Below are 19,676 nucleotides of genomic sequence, written 5' to 3'. Positions count from 1 at the left end.
GCGAGGACGAGAGCGAAGTGCATATGTCAAGGCGATATGACGACGATGCGCAGTAAATGGGTTTAGTAGGGCTAGAGTTGCAGCAAGAGCTGTCGGCTGAGACAAATATAGCGAGCGGCTTCCCCGAGCCTAGATAGCGGTAATCCTGGCCAGCTCGTCATCCTCCCGCACGAACATCATGGCATAGCGCCGAGCAAACCCCGTGCAGTTGAGGCCAATCGCCTTTGCACGTCGACGATTCCCCATGCTCCGTGTCTGGCCATGGTCACGTGAGCTCTCCAGCTGCGTGGATGTGTGGATGTGTGGAGCAGGGCCCTGCATCCATTCCCTAGCTTCTGCCTGTGTGCCTGAGCTTCGCCGCGACACCGCATGCTGGCGCAATGGACGACATCCTGACGACGCAGTTCGACCACGTCGAGCAGGCTGTGCACGCCCTGGTCGAATCCATCGCTGCGTATAATCCGTCCCCGCAAGCTGCACTAGACCTGGTTGCAGCCGACGACGAGCTGAGCCGAGGACTGGACCTTCGTATGTGCCCGCTGCGACACGCGTCCAAGGCAGCAATCGCTGACCGGTAACAGTCGCCCAGCACCAGGCAAACCACGCCCGCATCCAAGCCCTGCATGCTCAGGCAGACGCCCTGGAAGAGCAGCTCAAGTCCTCTGTCGCGACCCTTGCCAGCCTGCGCCACGAACTCTTTGAGACTCCAGCAACCACCTTCCCTGCCGATTCGCGCCCCGTTCGCCTCGATGAGCTTCTCCAGTTCGCGACAACCATCTCCGACTTCACCGTCCCACCGACCTTCCGCGAGCGCGTGCCAGAAGTAGACGCAAACAAGGACAAAGAAAAGGAGGATGGGTCTGGCGTAGCTCTAACAAATGGCGCAAGCACACCAGCCAACATACCAGATGCCGTGGAACCACCAAAAGATGCCACAGAGGGCCAGAAGGAAGGCGAGAAGACAGATGGCGCAGTGCCAGAAATCACTGCCGAAGAGGAGGAATGGCTGAAGAAGCTCAAAGACAGTAACCTGGCATGGTACCCGTGGCCGGACAACGACAAGATCCGCAGGGGCAATCTCTACAAACTCCAGTATTACCGCGAGAAGAACTTTGATCTGGATGCGCTTGACATCTGGGCGCACGAAGAAGCGTTGAGGAGTCAGGGTATGGGCGTGCCCACAGAGGCGATAGAGCCGCAGAACCAGGCACTAGAGCCATCAGTAGAGCCAGCGCAAGAGCAGCCTGTTGCCCAAGCAGCGCCACGGGTGCAATCGCCACCTGGACCGCCAAAGCCAACATTCGACATGTTTGACGATCTGGATGACGAGTAATTCAAAATCGGAAGATACCCAAAACGCATACATGGCATGCCAATAGTTTTCATCCTACATTTAGGGCGGCCATCTGCGTTTGAGCATGTTTTGGTGTGCATCAACGGAACAGTAAGAGCCTCTCACATAGCCTCGACCCCTCATGAACGCTAGGCCAGCGACGCGATGAAGCACGTGATAGCGTGTTGAGCCCGGAAAACGCGGACCGGGAGCCCCGCTTTTCCTCCCTCGTACCTGGGACGCTGTTCACCACAACACCGAGGAGCCTAAGACGTGGGGACTTGTTGGCTCTCATGCCGTGTTCCCACCTGGTCGTCTTGCGCTGCGTAGTATGCAGGGTAGAAAGAGGTCAATCTCCACCCTTCCAATCTCGTCCATATAGGCCGCCTTATTCACGACGTGGAATCTTCCATAGTCTGACAGGAAGGTCGTCGCTCCTACACGTCGCTTCACATCACATAGATACGTCACCAAACAAAATACTATAATAACCTCGCTACCTATCTGTGTATTTCCACATCATGCCATCCATATCTCAACCCACATTCACCCCATCTACATATACTAACCCCCAGCTCATCTCACACACCAACCAACCATGTGCCGCACAACCCTCACCAGCTATACTTTCTGCAAGCACACCACCTCCACCCTGAACCCATGCCCCCACCCCTCCCCCACCTGCCCAGACCAACACACCCCAGACGTACTCCAAGCCCCAAAGTGGTGCCCAACATGCGACCCCTGGAAGGGTTTCGATGCCCCCTCCCCTGCTCCCGCGCCGCTCGCAGCACCGAAAATACCTCGTCGTGATGGGGAGCCGCCGCCGTCTGTGCTGTATTGGGGGAGGGTGAGTCTGTATGATGTTCAGCGTAGGGAGAAGATTAAGAGGGGGTTGTTGGGGTGTGCGGTTGGGGGGAGGGTGGTGGGGAGGGAGTGGGGTGGTGGGGAGGAGGGGGAGGAGGAAGAGGAGGAAGAGGTGAGTGATGATGGCGAGGGGGAGGAGGATGTACAAGAGGGGTGGAGTAGACCGAAGTGGGAGCGGGGTGAGTTTTGGCGGGCTAGGGGGTCGCTGAGGGGGAGGGGAGGGAGGGAGGGGTTGAAGTATTATCAGGGACGGGGGGTCGAGGGTGCTGGGGATGCTGATGCGGTGGTGGAGGGACCTGTGGAAGCGCAGGTAGAAGTACCGGTTGAAATACGAGTGGAGGTACCAGAGGAAGTGCCAGTCGAGATACTAGAGGAAGTACCACCAGCCGAAATACCGCCAGTCGACATACCACCAGTCGAAGTACCTGTCGAAATACCAGTCGAAATGGTATATGAACAGGAAGAACAAATTGAAAAGGAGGGAGAGGGGCCTTGATTGTATTGGGGCTGTGAGAGGTAGAACACAGATGGAATGCCAGCAGATCATGTTGTTATGGCAAGGATTGGATCATAGTTGTTTACTTTGAGTATATGGCTGCATGACGCGTTATGATATCTGAAAGGCCCACGGACCGTTGAAAAAATACTGCGAGAAAGACGTACACCCTGTCAAACCAAAAAGAGATGACTATCAAACTCAAAAGAGTGTAGGCCTGAAATGGGAAGCCTCGATATGCCTTCTGTTGGTTACCTCGACCAACTTGCTAAGCGTCAGTAAGAAGGGGGTTGCTTGGTCGCAGTACCTTGATGAGTGTGATCCTGTGGGATGCCTACAGGCTGCTCGGAGGCAAGATCGTGCAATTCCACCGTGTCTGTCGACTTTCCGTTCCAAGCCCTGTGTTTTGCGATCATCATGAGAATGACAAAACTAAGTACCACGAAGAGATCGAGGATGAAGTCTGAAGCTACAACGCCTCGCCAGTCCGTTAACATGAACCGTATGTAGTCGATGCTGCGGATTAGAGCTATCAAAGTCCAGATGAACATGGAGCTTGTCAGCGCAACTACCCAACTAAGCAAAGCCTATTGTTTCGTTAGTTGGGGAGACGTTGTTGCTGTTGCTTGGGAACTTACACCGCCTGGCTGTCGCCTTGATCGCATGGAGAACGTCGACACTACCGAGAGAACGCCGGCGACTAGTACACTGAAAAAGTAGAGGGACCAGTACGCGACGTTGAGACTCTTGCTACGATCCCCTAGTACCTCCACCGAGGAGTAGGAACGATTCCCGGAATATGTCGCCTGTAGTTTTAGGACTTGGCCTTGAAGGGCAATGTTGCTGACAGTAAGAACGCCCATCAAGAACAGAATTGCGCATATGAGCCTGAAGATGTGAGACTTGCCCCCGAAGTGCTTGCGAAACATGTCGTTTAGAGTCAGAAGGAACACTACTAGAAGAAGGTATCGTGCAAATCCGACTAGAACGCTGGCCGTAATGACCCATCCATAATAGTTCTCGTCGGTCGTCGCCGTACATCCTAGAAGAACGGCCACTACGATGGAGGAAGCACTTCCGCTGATAGCAGTCAACGCGATGAACAAATGGGAAGCATGTCTTGGGCCTCAAGCACTCACAGGAGATAGAACAACACCGCGACGATGTAGAATCCTCCTAGTAGTTGCTTCCCTGCTCTAGTCTTTTTGCGGACCAAAAAAGAAGCAACGGAGATTCCAAGTAGGGCAAGGAAGAAAAACACGGCGCACGCGAAAGAGACCCGGTTGCTCGTGTCTGAGAAGGCACCAAAGCAGCCGGAAGGACTGGTGTACCCTCCTTCATTTCCATTGTGCCGTGGAGCCATTTGAGCACTTCGTCGACTTGACTTCCAAAGAGACCAAGACCATACGCCAAGATCGATTGAAAGTTCAAAGTCCATGGGAGTAGGAATTATAGCGAGAGAATTGTGTACAGAGCAGTATCGTACTGTTCAACAGCATCATGGCTCTTATATCTTGGTCGGTACAACGAGGGGTTCTCAGCACTGCCTCGTCTCACCTGCGTATGCACTTTGTTCGTCGAATCAGATTGCGACTGCCATTATACAAGGTTTGGGAGGCCTTAATCGATCTTACGAGGTCGAAGCGAGGAAGATGCGGGGAGGGAAAAATAGGGTTTATAAGTTACGACTGTTGGCACCATCAACTGGTATATCAGTGACATGTTGGTACTGGGAAACCGAAAACGCTGCTCCGATGTCCGGCCTCTTTCTTTGGCCGCATGCTGGTGCGAGAGACATCAGTCTGACAGTGCGTCGGTCGGGGTTGATCGTTGCGCAAGAACCGCATCTGGACTGCCAAGTTAATTGCCAAGTAGCTTGTTGGCATTTGGATCATCTGGGTGGTTTGCGAGGTTTACTACAGAAAAGAAGACTTGATAGAAACAAAGAGGTGACATGTTATGCTTCAAGGTAAATCTTGCTGTGTAAATAGTACGCTCTCTAGCATCTTGGCAATTTTGAAATTCGTGCTCAATAACTCGAATGGACAAAGGAGAATATCAAGGCTATGCCTCTTAATCAGACCGTTGTTGTTTTGGGTTTGTAGCGTATTCATGCTTGTTGTACAAGCAGATCGACGCAACACAGTACGAATCTAGTACAGTAACTCAGTGTAGAAGCTAATACCCAGACCCTTTACACACAGTAGATATCAGTGAGAGTACGCAGTGAGAGTAACAAAAAGCTGATCAACCGTCTCTTGACGACTTGCTGCTCAATGTACTGGCGCGGACGCGTGTTCGAGATCCCAAAGCAGACCGTTATATGAGTTATGTTAAGGCTTTATTGTTGTGTTGTTGTGCAAGTGTAATCGTCCAGCGTCTGAAACGCGACGTGGCTAAGGTATGACGTAGGTGCCCAATCGGGGAACGAGCCTCGGGCTTCATCATCCCTGTGGGTTTGTTGCGAACTCGCGACAGCACTCCAACCGACTGTTTGTCCGTTCGCCGGCTCTGTCGGATACTGAAAGGTCGCGTGCACAGGCAGATGATCCCGTAAGCTGCTAGCCATCTTACTCAAGCACCTCAAAAGCCACGTGTGAGATGTTATTAGTGATGTGTTCGTTTTCCACAGAATCCAGGAATTTCGTCACAGTTCCATCTCAAGAGGCGTCCACTTGAACGTTAAATAAGTACCTGGAACTAACACGCCTGACTCGGGACTTGTTCCCGAAATGTGTCACGAACCCACAATGGCGGCGATCAATATCGAAGGGGACCCGCCACAGCGAAGCAGCTCAAAGTCTAATTTAACATCGCTGACGAACGGTCAATCAACAATGTCGTACGCACTTCAAGGACTCACCGGCAGTCAGGAATCTCGTCACGACGGTTCATGGACACCAGATACCTCGTCCGAGATGTCGGATCCAGATGGCGCGACTCTACTGAAGCCTCAGTCGACAGAGGTCCCGTCAGGCGGTAGTACGCCCGCCATATCCTCGGACGCCGACAGCCTCGAAGTTTTGGACAACGAAGAAGAAAAAGAAGTGAACACTACCAAGCGCAGGAAGAGCATACAGGTTGTCATCGAAGAGTCGAGCAAGAAAGGAAAATACACTGTCACGACGAAGGACCCTGTTCTTCAGGATATTATGCTATCCGCCATGCATCGAGAGACCGAACAGCGCGGCGGGAAGCGGAATCACAGGTTTCGAGATCTCGCCTTCACCAAGCAGTTCACGACATTCGACCGTCAAAATCCCAGCGCATCGCAATCCCCCTTCCATGGCTTCTTTACACTATTCTGGATCGCGATGGTCTTACTGCTTGTAAGAATTGCTGCATGGAATTATAGGACTCTAGGCTCGGTTTTTGGGAGAGCAGAAATACTGCACCTGATGGTTGACCGCGATCTATTCGCAATGCTGGCTACCGATGCGTCCATGTGTGCTGCAAGTAGCTTTGGATTCTTCTTGCATCAGGGAATCGCCAAGAGCTATCTTACGTGGGATGGATCAGGATGGATTATCCAATCTGCCTGGCAGACATTTTTCACTGGGATCATAATATGGATCACGTTCTGGCGCGACTGGCCGTGGACGCACACCGTTTTCGTTGTGCTGCATGTATTCGTCTTGCTAATGAAGCAACACTCATATTCGTTCTACAACGGCTACTGTAAGCTGATAATCAGGCTGGATGATTCCCAAGCTAATGCATCCCAGTATCCTGCGTATACCGGCGGCGCAACCTCATCGAACAGAAACTGCGTCAATTAGACGGAATCAATGCACAAGAAAGCTCTTCGCCAAAATCTCCCGAGGCACAGATGCCAACTACCACCGGTAGTGATCGGCCCGGGCGCGATGGCCTTCTACAGCGCCGACAGAGTTATGGTCCCAAGCACTCAACAAATCTTTCCACAGAAGTATCAAAGATTGCAACCATTGGCCAAACTATCGAAGCTGGCAAGCCCCTCGATGCAGATCAAATCCAGGACTTTCGTCGCATCCTTACTACCGAGCTCACGATTCTCGACGAAGAACTTCGTGGCAAGTGTAAGACGCTCGACAATGCTTACCCGAAAAATCTCACCCTTTACGACTTTGTCGAATGGACCTGTCTTCCTACCCTCGTATACGAACTCGAATACCCCCGACAGGAACGAGTGAACTGGTGGTACGTAGCAGAAAAGTCGGCTGCAACCTTGGGAGTCATCTGGATCATGATCATCATCTCACAAGCATACATGTATCCTGTCGTCGTAGAAACGATCAGACAAAAAGAAGATGGGATGTCGCTCGATGAACGGTGGCAAGAGTTTCCGTGGGTCGTGGGCGACCTACTGTTTCCTATGCTACTCGAGCAACTCCTCGCATGGTACGTCATTTGGGAGTGTCTTCTCAACGTTCTCGCCGAGGTCACACGCTTTGCAGACCGCGGATTCTATGGCGATTGGTGGAACAGTGTGTCGTGGGATCAGTATGCGCGCGATTGGAACCGACCTGTGCACAACTTTCTGCTTCGCCATGTTTACCACTCGTCGATTTCCTTCTTTCGATTTTCCAAGTTGCAAGCAACATTCTTCACCTTCTTGCTCAGCGCAGTCGTACATGAGGTTTTGATGTTCTGTCTGTTTCAGAAGGTCAGAGGGTATCTGTTCACGTTTCAGTTGGCGCAGTTACCACTCGCGGCGCTGAGCAAGACAAAGTGGATGAAAGGGAGAGATACACTAGGAAACATCATATTCTGGTTCGGGTTGTTCATTGGGCCGAGTCTGATCACGAGTTTATATCTGATCGTATGACCTAGAAGACAGGCACATAGATATTGAACACGATAGGATGTGGATGTCGCGCGTCGAAGTACGGGCCTATGACATGTGATTATTAATTTCTCTCCTCACATTTATATGCTCCTCCAACACTTGTTGTGAGTCTGACATCTTCCACATTGAGAATATGACAGCTGGCAGATGATCTTCATAGGCGTTATGAGACGTGAATAACCTCTCTAGCGAATGATTATCCATGCTAGTGGTCATATATAAGAGGGTGTTCTCCCTTGCCGTTTTCCACTACACACTTAGCATTCTTATTCTCAAAAACAGCCTTCAAACGCTGCATAACTTCCCAGAGCCCGGAAAAAACGTCACTGGATACCATGCACTGAAGAATAACACGTTTGAAATAATCGACCACAAATTCATAGGTCTGGGATCTCGACGTCGAAGACATTTGAGAGCTCGCATGTATGTGTGCTTCAGTTTCTGGACTTTTCAAATCGCTTTCTACCCGGTCTATGGGGTCAACAAATCTTCTCAATACGCTCAAATCCAGTGGCGAACAAAAATATATGTATACTTTCCTGGCGGCGATTGAAGAATCTACTACGACTTTGCGTGCTTTATCAAAAAGCTTTGACAACATGATAGTGGAGATGGAAACTCCCTCAGCTTCCTAACAAAACATGCAAACTTTGAGCTTCATGGAGTGCTCGAAGTTATTGCGCAGTTCAATCGTCGGATCCCAAGATTCAGTCTCCTTACATGAGGTAGGGCAAACAGAGTAACAAAACGATTGAAGAGCTATCTTGGTGGTTTTCTCTGGAAAACTCTTCTCAAGATAGGTGCTGAAGAAGAGCATGTGTTGGGCAAAGACCTGCGTTGAGAACGGACATGTATCTTGCAGATGTCCAGAAATCCTGGTGTCCTTCCACGTCTTTTCCCTCAGCCTTGGAAACACAATTCCAAAACAGACATCTGGCAGTTTCATGTAGTACTTGAACACGCGCGAGAAGTTAAAGGGCATGTTACCTTCATCACATCACCTCGGAAGCCTGCCTGGATGATCGCATCAAATTGCGCTTCGTGTGCCACCGGAAACATCGAGGGGTGGAAGATTCTGTCACAACCGTCCCGAAGTCATCTCAAACAATGCGTTTTGCATTGCATGAAAGTAGAAATGCTCGGCACCAAAACATGTACGTATGCATAAAGATGCAATGCCGTCTGTAACATCCTCAACACCGCATCCCAACCGTCAACGTTTCACATCAACGACGACCAATTATCGCTTGCAATTCGACTAAGAAGAAAACTGAACATATCTCTAGTGTGTAGACGTTGCATAATGTACTGTAAACGCAGATGCGGCAGAGGCACGCGTGTTGTGTAAGGATAGGCCAGCGACAGATGCGAAGAAAAGCGAATAGCTTAGTATTTGAGAGGATATGCTCCCCGAACACTGGACAACAAACCGACTGTCTTTCTTTCATATCTCTCGATTATTTTTCGATCTTGTATGTCTTTCTTTGTACAATATGCCGTCATTCGCTTTTTGGAAAAGTACAAAACCAGATGAGACCAGGATATCGCTTCTCAGCAATGATGCAGCGGCCGTGGAGGAGGGTGATATAGAATTGTTCGTGCCGAAAAACCTCGATCTCGATCCAGGCAATGACGATTCTGGTATCTTTTTGTTCGACGATGAAGATAATTCCGAGTTGCCAATTTCAGAACATACACTGAGAACTGGGTCAGCAACTCAAACATCTGCAGAGTTCCAGCCTATCCCGGTTACACAAGATGCTGTCATCAACTTGTTGGATTGCGAAGACGTTGTTCTGGAGTCATCTACCCCATGCTTATCGCCGCCAGAACTCATAGCTCATACAATGTCTGATGCGACTAAGACAATGGACAACATACAACCAGACAAAGAAGACCAGATTTATCCAACACCACAGTCTCCATCTCTGCCTGTATTCTCGAACACTAGATCCTCTACCGATACCACAATGACAACCCGAATATTTGCGGCAGAAGAAATAGTCGGATCGAATACGGTTGGCCTGGAAGACGTACAGCTGCAGTCAGCGCTGACGAACGAACCTGCCTCGCCGAACCAGTTGCCCACGAATAATGCAGCTATTGTTTCATCCTCGGCATGTTTGGCGGCGGCGATAATTGAGAACGCTACCCTAGATTCAAGTGTCGAGGAATCAGAGATTTCCTTCTCTGACAGTCAGAATATTATTCCAGAGTCACAGCCTCCTTCTATTGCTTCAAGCAATGACGTTCGATCGCTATCGCGACCGTCGCTCTTTTTATCACGAAACGCCTCTTCAACCAAGTCGTCACCTTCATGCCAACGCACCAATTCTGCTTCATCCCTACGTCAACACACTGACTCCGTCGCACATCGCTTATGTCGACCTGCAGAGCTGAATCTTGGATTGAGCACTGCGGCTGATACATCGAAGCCGAGAACCGAACTCGAGAAAAGATACGAGGTGATCCGCAATTCCAAGACCCAGTCCAAAGCCGCTTTGCGTTCGCCCACCGACCTTCTGCAGGATCGCTTGAACATGTCTCGGAAGAAAATCGAGGAGAGAGTTCGCATCTTCACGCCTCCCAAGCCACTAATCAACGGATGCTTACTGCCCGGTCCAGGAGCGCAGATGGAAACTTTCACCAGCACATCGGTGCGTGCACAGACTGAAGCTGGGGGAAGACCAGCATGGTGGTGCAAGTTCGACAAGCTTGTAGTCTTCGATGGTATTGAGACACAGGCTGACGGCGAGCTGAAGATCCACACAAGAACGAGTAAGGGCCTGACTATTGCACGACGTCGTGGCGATATGGAGAGCATAGTCATCCCTATGGACTGCGTACATTGTCAGGAAATGTTAAATCGAAATGAGTGGAAGTACGATATGCGCGTTTGCAAGAGAAGTGTATGCTGGGACTGCAAGGAGAGGTGCAAGTGGGAGTTCGAAGAAGAAAAGAGGAAACTGGGTAAGGTTAAAATGACGGGTGTAGAACAAAAGACAGATGCAAACAGGTACAGAGCGGATAGTGTCTTGCAGGATGAACAAGGAATGGTATAAGAATCGGTGAGAAGGATGGTACTTTAGTAAGGACAAACTGTCAGCTTTATCGGTGCAGTTTATGGAATTGAAAAAAGAATTGGAAGGTGGAAACACACACATTGGAACAAAAGCAAAACTGCTCAAGGACATGTTCCATCTTTCCTTGTATATGCAGAAGATGATAGAGGGACAGCGAAGACAGCAGCTGAGGATAAGTCTGGACTTAGTACCATTCATAAAGCCGTTCGACATGATCAAGGTCTTCTATTGTAGTTATTGTCACAGGAAAAATAGCTTAATGACACGTCTAGTCAAGATCCATTGCATCATCCATGTACTCAAACGGGATATCGTCCATTTCCATGCCGTCATGAATGTACGACTGAGGCTGGAAGGGTTGGCTGGTGAGGACTGTGCCGTTTAGACCAGGGCTGTCATGTCCTTGCGTCACGCCGTGAGCATGTTCACACCCTGCAACGAGATTTTCAAGCATGAGCTGCAAGTCCAAGTCTTGAAGCTCGACGTTCTTACGAGACGTTTCGTTTTCAGATGTCCAGTTTGAAGTAGTGACTTTTTCGTCAGCGTCCTTCCAGGCGTTGCGGTAGTCCTTTGCTAAGCCAAGCTGGATGCGGACATCTTGCATCCCGAGTGATGCATGCAGTGGGCATTTCTCATCATCCAATGTTTCTAGCAGATTGGCGTGGAATGCATGTGAGGCCAACGGCCGTGTCCTGTGTAGATCTGGGTTTGTAATATATCGAAGGGCGTTAACATTGTTACGAGGGGCAGCCGCAGAAATGTCAACGCCAAAAACGCCAAGACAGACAGTGATGTAGCGTTCGAGGAGAGTATAGAATTCAAAGAAGTCCACTTTGAACATGGACTCTGCCTGCCTCTTCTTCAAGTCAATCGCTCTTCGTAAGAGCCTAGAAGTAGGGTGACCACTCACACTCAACGTATCCATCGCATGTTTATGGTGTGAGTCCTCGTATCCGTTCTGCTGGCTTAGTGCCTGCGAGATCTCCATTGCCTTGCCGTAAGAGACCATCAGCAGCTCCGCCTTCCATTTCAAGCGCCCCAACAACCGTGTCGCTCTATCCTTCTCCTGCTTCAATCTCTCCGTTCGCGACTGCGCTAAGCTTTCGAGTGGTGTTTTCGGTGCGTATTTCGATGTCTTCATTGTGAATTGTTTATGGTTAATAAGTGGTGGTTGCGTGTGGGATGAGTCTCGGCGCGCGACGGACAACAAGAAGTTAGAAATATGATTCCAAATGTGAGAGACGAAGTAGAGAACAAGAGATATTTATCGCAGAGGAACCAACTGCTTCCATGATGAAGCATAGCAGTTCGTGCATTGTGCGTGAACGTGAACAAGAACAGTGCAGTTTGTCGTTGCAGAATTGTGCACCACCAAAAGCCCCGTATTGTGTGAGCTGAGTCAGCTTGCGCAAACTTCGCATGTTGTTCGCTCTAAGATATGCAGTTGCCTACCAAACATACCGTTTTGAGTACAGGAATGAAATTTTAAGGCGGCATAGATGAATCCAGCGCAATCACAAGCACGTGGTGACGTGATAACGCGTTTCTGCCTAAACGCGAAGTCCCGCTTAGGTTAGTCCCATCGTGGTTGCCTTATCCCATTGACCATTACCCAGCACGTAGTGTTGATTAAATACCCATCAGGTCTCTATTCGACTTCACATCTCATCACTTCAACAGTCGGCACAATGGCGCTCTCAAATCGCAAACGGTCATCGTCAAACTCCCTGGAGCCATCATCCAGCTCGAATCGACCCCAGAAACGACAAGCGACGAAGTCTCGTAATACTAAAAAAAGAAGAAACGACGAGATCAATACCGATCAAGTTACTAGTGAGAACAAGTCCGGTGTCTTCAAAACACCCAAAAATCCGTATGCAACTCTGGGAGGACTACCATCTGAAGTATGTAGCGTCACACTCAAGCAACAACATAACATCTAACATAACGAAGCTGCGTCTTCGGATCTACCACTACCTCAGCGACTCAACAATTATTCATGTGCACCGGCATAATGCTACCGATGATACGAATGCACGATATACCTGGACACCATGTCGTCTACCGAATCCCACGTGCCCCCTCCTCTGTGCCAACCCAAAATGGTCAGGCATGTGTGCCGAAGAAGACCGTTGCACCTACAAATTTCAGAGTCCCCCAGAGCCACGAGGTTTCTGGGCGATGGCGGAGTCATGCAAGTTCATTCGCGATGAAACCCAAGAGTTCTTCATACGAGACAATGTGATATCCATCCATCCAGAAAACCTTCCAGGCTGGCTCAATCATCTTGCCCGACACAACCCCAAACAAATCGAGCATTTAAGACGTGTTACGCTCGCCGGCTCTAACGACCAAGGACATCTTTCGCACCAATGCCTTGGACTTCTGCGCGATCGCGTCCCTAATCTCGAAGGCGTTGGCGTCCAATCCAAACAACCTTTCTGGCGATGGATTCTCCCGGCAGTAAGCCGTTATGATGACGAAAATATTCGAGTGAAAGTCGATGCCTGGCGTAACTGGAACACGATACAGGACATATATAATTTCAAGCCTGCTGTTACGATTGCCCTTGAAGCTACGGTGTGGCGGAAGTATCATGCAGGTACTCCCAATATCAAGGAACAACAGTTTACAGTGGGTATCATTCGCGCAGGAACGGATTCAAAGGACGAATCAGCTAGTGGTGGAACCTTACCGTGGACAGATGAAGATGTGCAAATTGAAGTCAAACTATCAGGCGATTTGTTTGCGGCTAAGAGAAATGCTGGTTGGCGACAATGGTGGCGTGGGAAAGAGTTGCACGGTTTCATGTGAAGACTTGACTCTAAACGCATTAGTCTATATACGAACAGTTGTTTTTGAGTTGTACCAGGGATTGGAATTCCTCTAGATGAGCCTTGTTGCCTTTCGATGCACAACACAAATAATGATTCCTCCTCGACTATCCGAGAACGAAACACATCTCCCTGCTAGTTTCCCCTTTTTAGTTATACAGAAAGAGAATGAGGCTGTGAGCGTAATGGTGTGACCTTAAGAGCTTCGCTTCACCCTGACGTCATCTTGACCAACTTAGATAAGTCCATAGTAGTGACCACGATCCGACGGGTCCGCTTCCACTGTCCGCGCCCAGCAGACTATAACTGCACGCTTTAGCTACTCTGGATTAATCAATGACAGGTGTTAACAATGTCGATATCAAGGGACGATAAGCTGAGCCCTGGCGCAAGACTCCTGCGAGATCTCACGAACCCGCTTCCTACGCAGTTTCGTCCAGAAAGAGACAGTGGCACAGAGGTGTACAGACAGCGCAGCGAAGAAATGCAGAACCCAAATAGCAAGAGAGGGAGTGCGGTGAGCGGGCAAGATGCCAGGCGCTCCGCGAATGGATATATGCCGGTACGTTGGCCATGTGGGATGCGTATAGCTTCATCTGGGTAACTGACCATGCACGAGTAGATCGAGGATTACGGGCTCATTGGGAACATGAGAACCTGCGCTATGGTTGGGACTGATGGCGGACTAGATTATATGTGTTGGTGTGTTGATTCATGATTATGGACACCACGCGTCTAATATTGACGCGGAAATAGGCCTCACTTTGATTCACCGTCAGTTTTCTGTCGCATATTAGACAAAGACAAGGGTGGACACTTCACGATCAGTCCTGCCGGCGAAGACCCCTGCACGACAAAGCAAAGCTATCTCCCCGCCAGCAATATCCTGCAAACGCGATATTTGAAGGAAGAGGGGGTTATGAACGTGGTCGATTGTATGTCAGCCTTTAAATCTGTGCCATCATATTTTGCATTATACAAGCAAAGATTCATGCCTCAGTTCAGAACTTTGCTGACCATATCATAGTCTTCCCACGTCCAGACAACAAGGCTCTGGACGCACAATATCATGCAAATGTAATTGCAAGTGACAACACTGGCAATGTGGCGGAACGACCGGATTTGAAGAAGTGGCTGGTACGGAGAGTCGAATGCATGCGTGGGGAGGTCGATGTAAATGTCGAGATTATCCCAGCCTTCAGTGAGTTGATTCTATATCCCATACTAGCAGCGATACCTAATCATCCCATAGACTATGCACAAGACAAACACAAAACTGAAATCGTTGATGTTGACGATCCTGCTAAACAGCAAAAGCAACACCAGAGCGTTGTCTTCAGGTCCGAGAAATTGGCTTTGGAACTCAACGCAACGATCGATTGCGGGGAGGAAGAGGGTGATGCCTGTCCAAGCGTAATATTCAAGAAGAACTCGACGCTTTCTGACCTTGGAGACGGAATCAACATAAGTTTTCGCCTGACCGAGGGACAAGCCGTCTCATTTATTATTCGGGATGCAGACGATCATGCCCCTGATCATATCGATACCGCAATGGTCGATGAGCTGCAGATGAGTACCCACAAATACTGGTCGAGATGGATCAAGGGATGCAAGTACATGGGGCGTTGGGCAGAGGTGGTTGCGAGGAGTCTGTTTCTCTTGAAGATGCTGTCGTTCGAGCCGACCGGAGCGATCATCGCAGCACCTACATTCTCCTTACCCGAAGATATTGGAGGTATGTATGATCAGATGTCTGCTTAACTATAAGCTCACCAGATGCTTAGGTTCTCGGAATTGGGACTATCGCTACTCATGGGTTAGGGACTCATCGTTTACGATCTACATCTTCCTTCGCATGGGCTTCAGTCATGAAGCAGAGGCTTATACGAGCTACATCTTCCAACGTGTCAAAGAAGCCAAGGCACGACATGGCGCGTTGCCCATCATGCAAGTTTAATCCACAAGTCAACACAATTGCGCTCGCTGACACCGAAAAGGTTCACCATTTGGGGCGAGACAGATATCCCCGAGACTGAGCTCGAACATCTAGACGGTTATAGAGGTAGTAAACCTGTGCGAATCGGCAACGGTGCAGCTTTCCACATACAGCTCGACATATACGGCGAGCTACTGGACGGTATCTACCTTGTCAACAGATTCGGACGACCCATCACATACGATCAATGGCTTTCTGTCCGAGAAATCGCAGACTACGTCTGCACCATCTGGAAAGAGGAAGACATGTCGATCTGGGAAGTACGAGGGAAGAAACAAAACTTCGTCTACAGCAAAATCATGCTATGGGTCGCTCTCGACCGAGCTCTTCGACTGGCAGACAAGAGAAGTTTCCCCAGCCCTAACCGAGCGGAATGGCTACGTGTTCGGGACGAGATATGCGAAGAGGTCATGGACAAGGGGTACAACCAAGAGCTGGAGTGTTTTATACAGAGTTACGAGGCAAGGGATGTGCTGGACTCGGCGGTGTTGATCGCGCCCTTGGTGTTCTTCATTTCGCCGACAGACCCTCGTTTCACGAAGACGCTCGACCGTATCTTGAAGGCACCGGAGAAGGGAGGCTTGACGAGCACGGGTCTTGTCTATCGATACAACTCCACAAAGAGCGATGACGGCGTGGGAGGTCGTGAGGGCGCCTTTAGCATGTGTACCTTCTGGCTTGTGGAAGCCTTGACAAGAGTGTGTACCCTTCTTCCATCTCAATTTGGCGAGTTTACTAACATGAAATAGGCGGGTGCATATGACGAGAAATATCTGCTGCAGGCGGTTACTATTTTCGAAAATATGCTGAGCTTTGGCAACCATTTGCACATCTTTTCGGAAGAGATTGCACGTTCGGGAGAGCAGTTGGGTAATACACCGCAAGCTTTCAGCCATTTGGCCTTGATATCGGCGGCTTTCAACTTGGATAAGACTTTGAACGCAGCGCGAGGGATCTAATTCGGAAGAGTAATACGCGCATCCACGAAAGAGTTGACTGATTTTATAGAAGCATATTAGACTGCATGGTCTGAGAGGTTTTACTAAGATGTATTAGTCATAATGGTTTGTAGAGCATGTTATGCCAGTCCGTAAAGAAGGCGGATGGACTGTACATCCAGCAGGTACAGTATCACAGTAAATCAAATCCACAAGGTTCTTTGTCAATGCGATCACTTCTAACTCATGCATCATAACAACACAACACCCTGAATTACTATGGGTCCTCATACTCCTCCTCAAGGAAACATCGGCCCGCATGTAAGCACATGTCTTCTAGCTAAGACAAGAACCTGCGCACTACTAAGACCAAACTGCGTTCCGATGAACGATAACCGCCCAAACAGCCAATCCCTCTGCAACTGCGGCACCGTCTCCGCGTTCGCAGCAACATACAATGGCCAAACGAGCGAGTACCCGCCAAAAGCTTCAGCAGCTATTCATTGTCAGTAAAAAAGGCCATCCACACGTGCGATGCGGTACAACATACCATTCTGCTCCTGGCCCATCTCCCGCGCTAACGGCTGCAAGTCGTAGCTCATGTGGAACGGTACACACGCACTGATATCATCCACCATCTGTTGTATGATGAACACGCTTCGCCCATACGCCCCATCTTCATCCCAGTTCCCCGTATCTCCAAAACCGAGCCACGTCACGCACGCCATGATGACGCGCCGGCAGAAGATACGACACACACGGTAGTCGTTCATGATACTTGCGAGTGGCACGTCGTGGTACACATGCTGTTCACCCGGCCACTTCTCCACCAGCGTGATGTCTTCGGTAGCGGCGGGTATCTCGCTGACCACGCCGATGATGTGGTGTTTCCATTCTGGGGGTAGTGTGCGATACCACTCCTCTAGGTTGCCGTCGACCATTTGCGCAAAGTCGAGGATTTGCGCGGCCTCGCTCTCTTGGGTGGGGTTGTGGGGTGTGTTGGTGAGGCGGTTGGCTCGCGCCCGCAGATTGGGGAGGTCGATGCATATCAAGGTTAAGCGGTTAGCGGCGTTCAGATCTCCAATAGGTTCTATCCAGCCTTCAGTGCCGGGAAATGTGTCGATGGGTTTTGAGCGTTGGACGCAGCTTGTTATCTGAGCGTGTTAGGAGGTGTCTTGCTGTTGAGAGGATCGTTCCAAGGAAAGGACATACCATCATTGTCCGTACTGCACGGAACATGGCGAGAGACATCGGGTCGCTGAATTGGTCTGTACCTCGCAACTTGGTCAGTGCTACAGCTCCATCTACATGGTTTCCCCATGCAGTTATTGTGTCGTCTGTTGACATTATAGTCTACATCTGGTCAGCTTCATCTTCATATTTCGTAAAATAGTAACATAGGACTACTGGGCTTTTGCAAACCCGAACGAGTAGCTTACTTCGTATAGGGAGAACATCAGCACTGCAAGCACTGTCTCGTTAGACCTTGACTTCGCCGAGTCTGCAAGGTCCACTTTCAGCTTCTTCAACGCTCTGCCGTAGGTAGACACGGCTTCACGGACTAAGCTCTGTCTTCCAGGATATTGTCCACATGTCGCGAGAGCCACAGCACTTGTGGCCATGTGCAAGACGGAAGAGGGACGCGCCCGATTATACAGAGGTACTAGGTATTCAAGGTACCCTCGCGTACTCTCCGCTTGCTGAGGTAGTGTGATGAAGTTCTTGAAGAAGAACGGAATGGCTTCACATTCTGGAGCCAGGATAATGGTGGGCGGGAGCGCCTGCTCGATATTCCAGAGGAAATCTTGAAACGTCTCATAATTTGGTGGTGTTGTGTATGAAGAGAAGGTTATGAGTTGTCCATCCTCTACATCTGATGATGTTTGAGATGTAGGTGTTTCCACTTGGTATAGGCTTGTGTCAGGCGTAGTCTCGAAGCTCGGGCGTGGTGAACTGTTTGGGTTAGCGGTGGTTCGTGACACTTTCACATGCAAAGCTATGCAATGTGGGTCATTGCACTTTCAGGAACGGCAAACTTTGTCTGTCCCAACACCCAACGACAAGCAACCGCTTGAGGAAGCTTGTTTCGAGGACCCACAAGCCGTATACACTTGGATTGGAAGCAAGGATTGGAGTGGAACTCACGAAAGTGGAAAAACATGCGAACTGAAGCCAATTGTGCTGCTTCTTGGAGGCGAAGACGTTGGAGCTGCGACCTTTCTCGCCTTGCGCGCCATTGCTTTATTCTCATCTCGGAAGACCAGGTCGAATTCGTCTGGGTACCCTGGACACGCCCGGCCCGACTTCTTACAGTTCCCACATGTTGGTCGTTTCTCGTCGCACTGTACAGGTTAGCAAGGACAACGACGGCGCTCGAACGACCCGGGAGACGGGTTGCCGCCATCACAGACTAATACATAAACATCCCGAACGAGGAAACATACCTTTATCCTACGACTCTTACACATACCACACCCGCGACTAGGCTTGCCCGTATAAACCATTCTGCTGTCAGACGTCCAAAAAAGGAAAAGCAGAACGTAACAGACGCGTAGCACTCGATCGACACAACAACAATCTGAAAGCCTGAGCTGGTGCTTCTGATATTGATCTTTCCGAATAGCGGTTTGTTCGTTATTGAAAGGACTCAAGCACTCCGCCTCCAAAGCCTACGACTACCATGAAGCCTATACTATCACCACGTTCCAGTAGCCCCTTGAACCCTCCAACTGTCCACTAGGTTCGCAACGAGCGGGACGGCTACCGAGGCACGCGAACTGCTTGTGAACCTTGACGTATTCGTAGGCGTTGCTATCTAGCGAATCGCAGGCCAGGGAGGGGAGGGAACAGCCTGTGGGCGATGAATGCAAGACGGGGGAGCAGGCCGTAAGCCTATGAGGAGTGAGGAAAATCAACGACGGTGATAAGGGTTGCATGTTTTAGGATGGCAGAGCCATTGCGTTGCGTGAGGGCTCATGGTTGTGTTTGGTGGTGGTTTACAAAATTCTCGCAACTTTTACCAGAATAGGCTTAGTCTAACGCTCCCACGTTCTGGCGCAGCGCTCCTTCCGGTGATCTGATAGGGAGGCTGCACTAGAAAACGTTCAAAAAGTGTTGCCTGATATGTGACGAGCAAGTAACGTGTGACATTGACGTATGAGCGATTCTTCTAGAATCTTTAGACAAAAGATGACAGAGTTGGCAAGATGGCGACACGTTCTGTTCGTGATTGGGCTGCAACAATCCAGTATCAATTTCTTGACTTGCTTTCCTGTGTGACCCTCGCTGATTCGCACTTGAG

General features: G+C 49.8%; 10 protein-coding genes across 10 annotated transcripts; 6 read left to right on the top strand and 4 right to left on the bottom strand.

The window, feature by feature from the left end:
* Positions 1-380: 380 nt before the first annotated feature.
* P153DRAFT_391936 (mediator of RNA polymerase II transcription subunit 4) lies at positions 381-1,833 on the top strand (the record flags this gene model as incomplete). Its single annotated transcript, XM_033671106.1, has 2 exons — positions 381-528; positions 582-1,833. The coding sequence occupies 2 exons, from the start codon at positions 381-383 to the stop codon at positions 1,331-1,333; spliced, it is 900 nt and encodes a 299-aa protein (XP_033528992.1). The 3' UTR covers positions 1,334-1,833.
* Positions 1,834-1,848: 15 nt separating this feature from the next.
* P153DRAFT_402353 (uncharacterized protein) lies at positions 1,849-2,990 on the top strand. Its single transcript, XM_033671966.1, has one exon. It carries the CDS (start codon positions 1,932-1,934, stop codon positions 2,694-2,696), a length of 765 nt encoding a protein of 254 aa, XP_033528991.1. The 5' UTR covers positions 1,849-1,931; the 3' UTR covers positions 2,697-2,990.
* P153DRAFT_362358 (uncharacterized protein) lies at positions 2,754-4,393 on the bottom strand. Its single transcript, XM_033667116.1, has 3 exons — positions 3,836-4,393; positions 3,335-3,776; positions 2,754-3,283 (listed from the first exon to the last, which is right to left on the bottom strand). The coding sequence occupies exons 1-3, from the start codon at positions 4,057-4,059 to the stop codon at positions 2,972-2,974; spliced, it is 978 nt and encodes a 325-aa protein (XP_033528990.1). The 5' UTR covers positions 4,060-4,393; the 3' UTR covers positions 2,754-2,971.
* Positions 4,394-5,533: 1,140 nt separating this feature from the next.
* Positions 5,534-7,503, top strand: P153DRAFT_371946 (MBOAT-domain-containing protein; the record flags this gene model as incomplete). Its single annotated transcript, XM_033669354.1, has 2 exons — positions 5,534-6,374; positions 6,422-7,503. The coding sequence occupies 2 exons, from the start codon at positions 5,534-5,536 to the stop codon at positions 7,501-7,503; spliced, it is 1,923 nt and encodes a 640-aa protein (XP_033528989.1).
* A 1,514-nt stretch (positions 7,504-9,017) lies between these two features.
* On the top strand, positions 9,018-10,626 carry P153DRAFT_329091 (uncharacterized protein; the record flags this gene model as incomplete). The annotated part of the gene is made up of 2 exons (XM_033665373.1): positions 9,018-9,287; positions 9,564-10,626. 2 exons carry the CDS (start codon positions 9,018-9,020, stop codon positions 10,584-10,586), a joined length of 1,293 nt encoding a protein of 430 aa, XP_033528988.1. The 3' UTR covers positions 10,587-10,626.
* Positions 10,627-10,756: 130 nt separating this feature from the next.
* Positions 10,757-11,960, bottom strand: P153DRAFT_305129 (uncharacterized protein). The gene is made up of 2 exons (XM_033664590.1): positions 11,518-11,960; positions 10,757-11,463 (listed from the first exon to the last, which is right to left on the bottom strand). Exons 1-2 carry the CDS (start codon positions 11,746-11,748, stop codon positions 10,876-10,878), a joined length of 819 nt encoding a protein of 272 aa, XP_033528987.1. The 5' UTR covers positions 11,749-11,960; the 3' UTR covers positions 10,757-10,875.
* Positions 11,961-12,295: 335 nt separating this feature from the next.
* P153DRAFT_352573 (uncharacterized protein) lies at positions 12,296-13,421 on the top strand (the record flags this gene model as incomplete). The annotated part of the gene is made up of 2 exons (XM_033666389.1): positions 12,296-12,511; positions 12,561-13,421. The coding sequence occupies 2 exons, from the start codon at positions 12,296-12,298 to the stop codon at positions 13,419-13,421; spliced, it is 1,077 nt and encodes a 358-aa protein (XP_033528986.1).
* A 297-nt stretch (positions 13,422-13,718) lies between these two features.
* Positions 13,719-16,591, top strand: P153DRAFT_419265 (glycoside hydrolase family 15 protein). Its single transcript, XM_033672177.1, has 8 exons — positions 13,719-14,003; positions 14,064-14,143; positions 14,198-14,376; positions 14,469-14,642; positions 14,694-15,176; positions 15,226-15,388; positions 15,439-16,135; positions 16,187-16,591. The coding sequence occupies exons 1-8, from the start codon at positions 13,794-13,796 to the stop codon at positions 16,394-16,396; spliced, it is 2,196 nt and encodes a 731-aa protein (XP_033528985.1). The 5' UTR covers positions 13,719-13,793; the 3' UTR covers positions 16,397-16,591.
* An 83-nt stretch (positions 16,592-16,674) lies between these two features.
* On the bottom strand, positions 16,675-18,879 carry P153DRAFT_352571 (uncharacterized protein; the record flags this gene model as incomplete). The annotated part of the gene is made up of 6 exons (XM_033666388.1): positions 16,675-16,871; positions 16,926-17,529; positions 17,588-17,728; positions 17,815-18,328; positions 18,521-18,717; positions 18,820-18,879. 6 exons carry the CDS (start codon positions 18,877-18,879, stop codon positions 16,675-16,677), a joined length of 1,713 nt encoding a protein of 570 aa, XP_033528984.1.
* On the bottom strand, positions 18,831-19,530 carry P153DRAFT_362353 (uncharacterized protein). Its single transcript, XM_033667115.1, has one exon. It carries the CDS (start codon positions 19,309-19,311, stop codon positions 19,063-19,065), a length of 249 nt encoding a protein of 82 aa, XP_033528983.1. The 5' UTR covers positions 19,312-19,530; the 3' UTR covers positions 18,831-19,062.
* Positions 19,531-19,676: the final 146 nt, after the last annotated feature.

Source organism: Dothidotthia symphoricarpi (genome assembly GCF_010015815.1).
Source record: "Dothidotthia symphoricarpi CBS 119687 unplaced genomic scaffold P153scaffold_1, whole genome shotgun sequence".
Lineage (NCBI taxonomy): Eukaryota > Fungi > Ascomycota > Dothideomycetes > Pleosporales > Dothidotthiaceae > Dothidotthia > Dothidotthia symphoricarpi.
The sequence above is the reverse complement of the archived record's forward strand: the minus strand, read 5'-3'. Positions and strand labels throughout refer to the sequence as shown.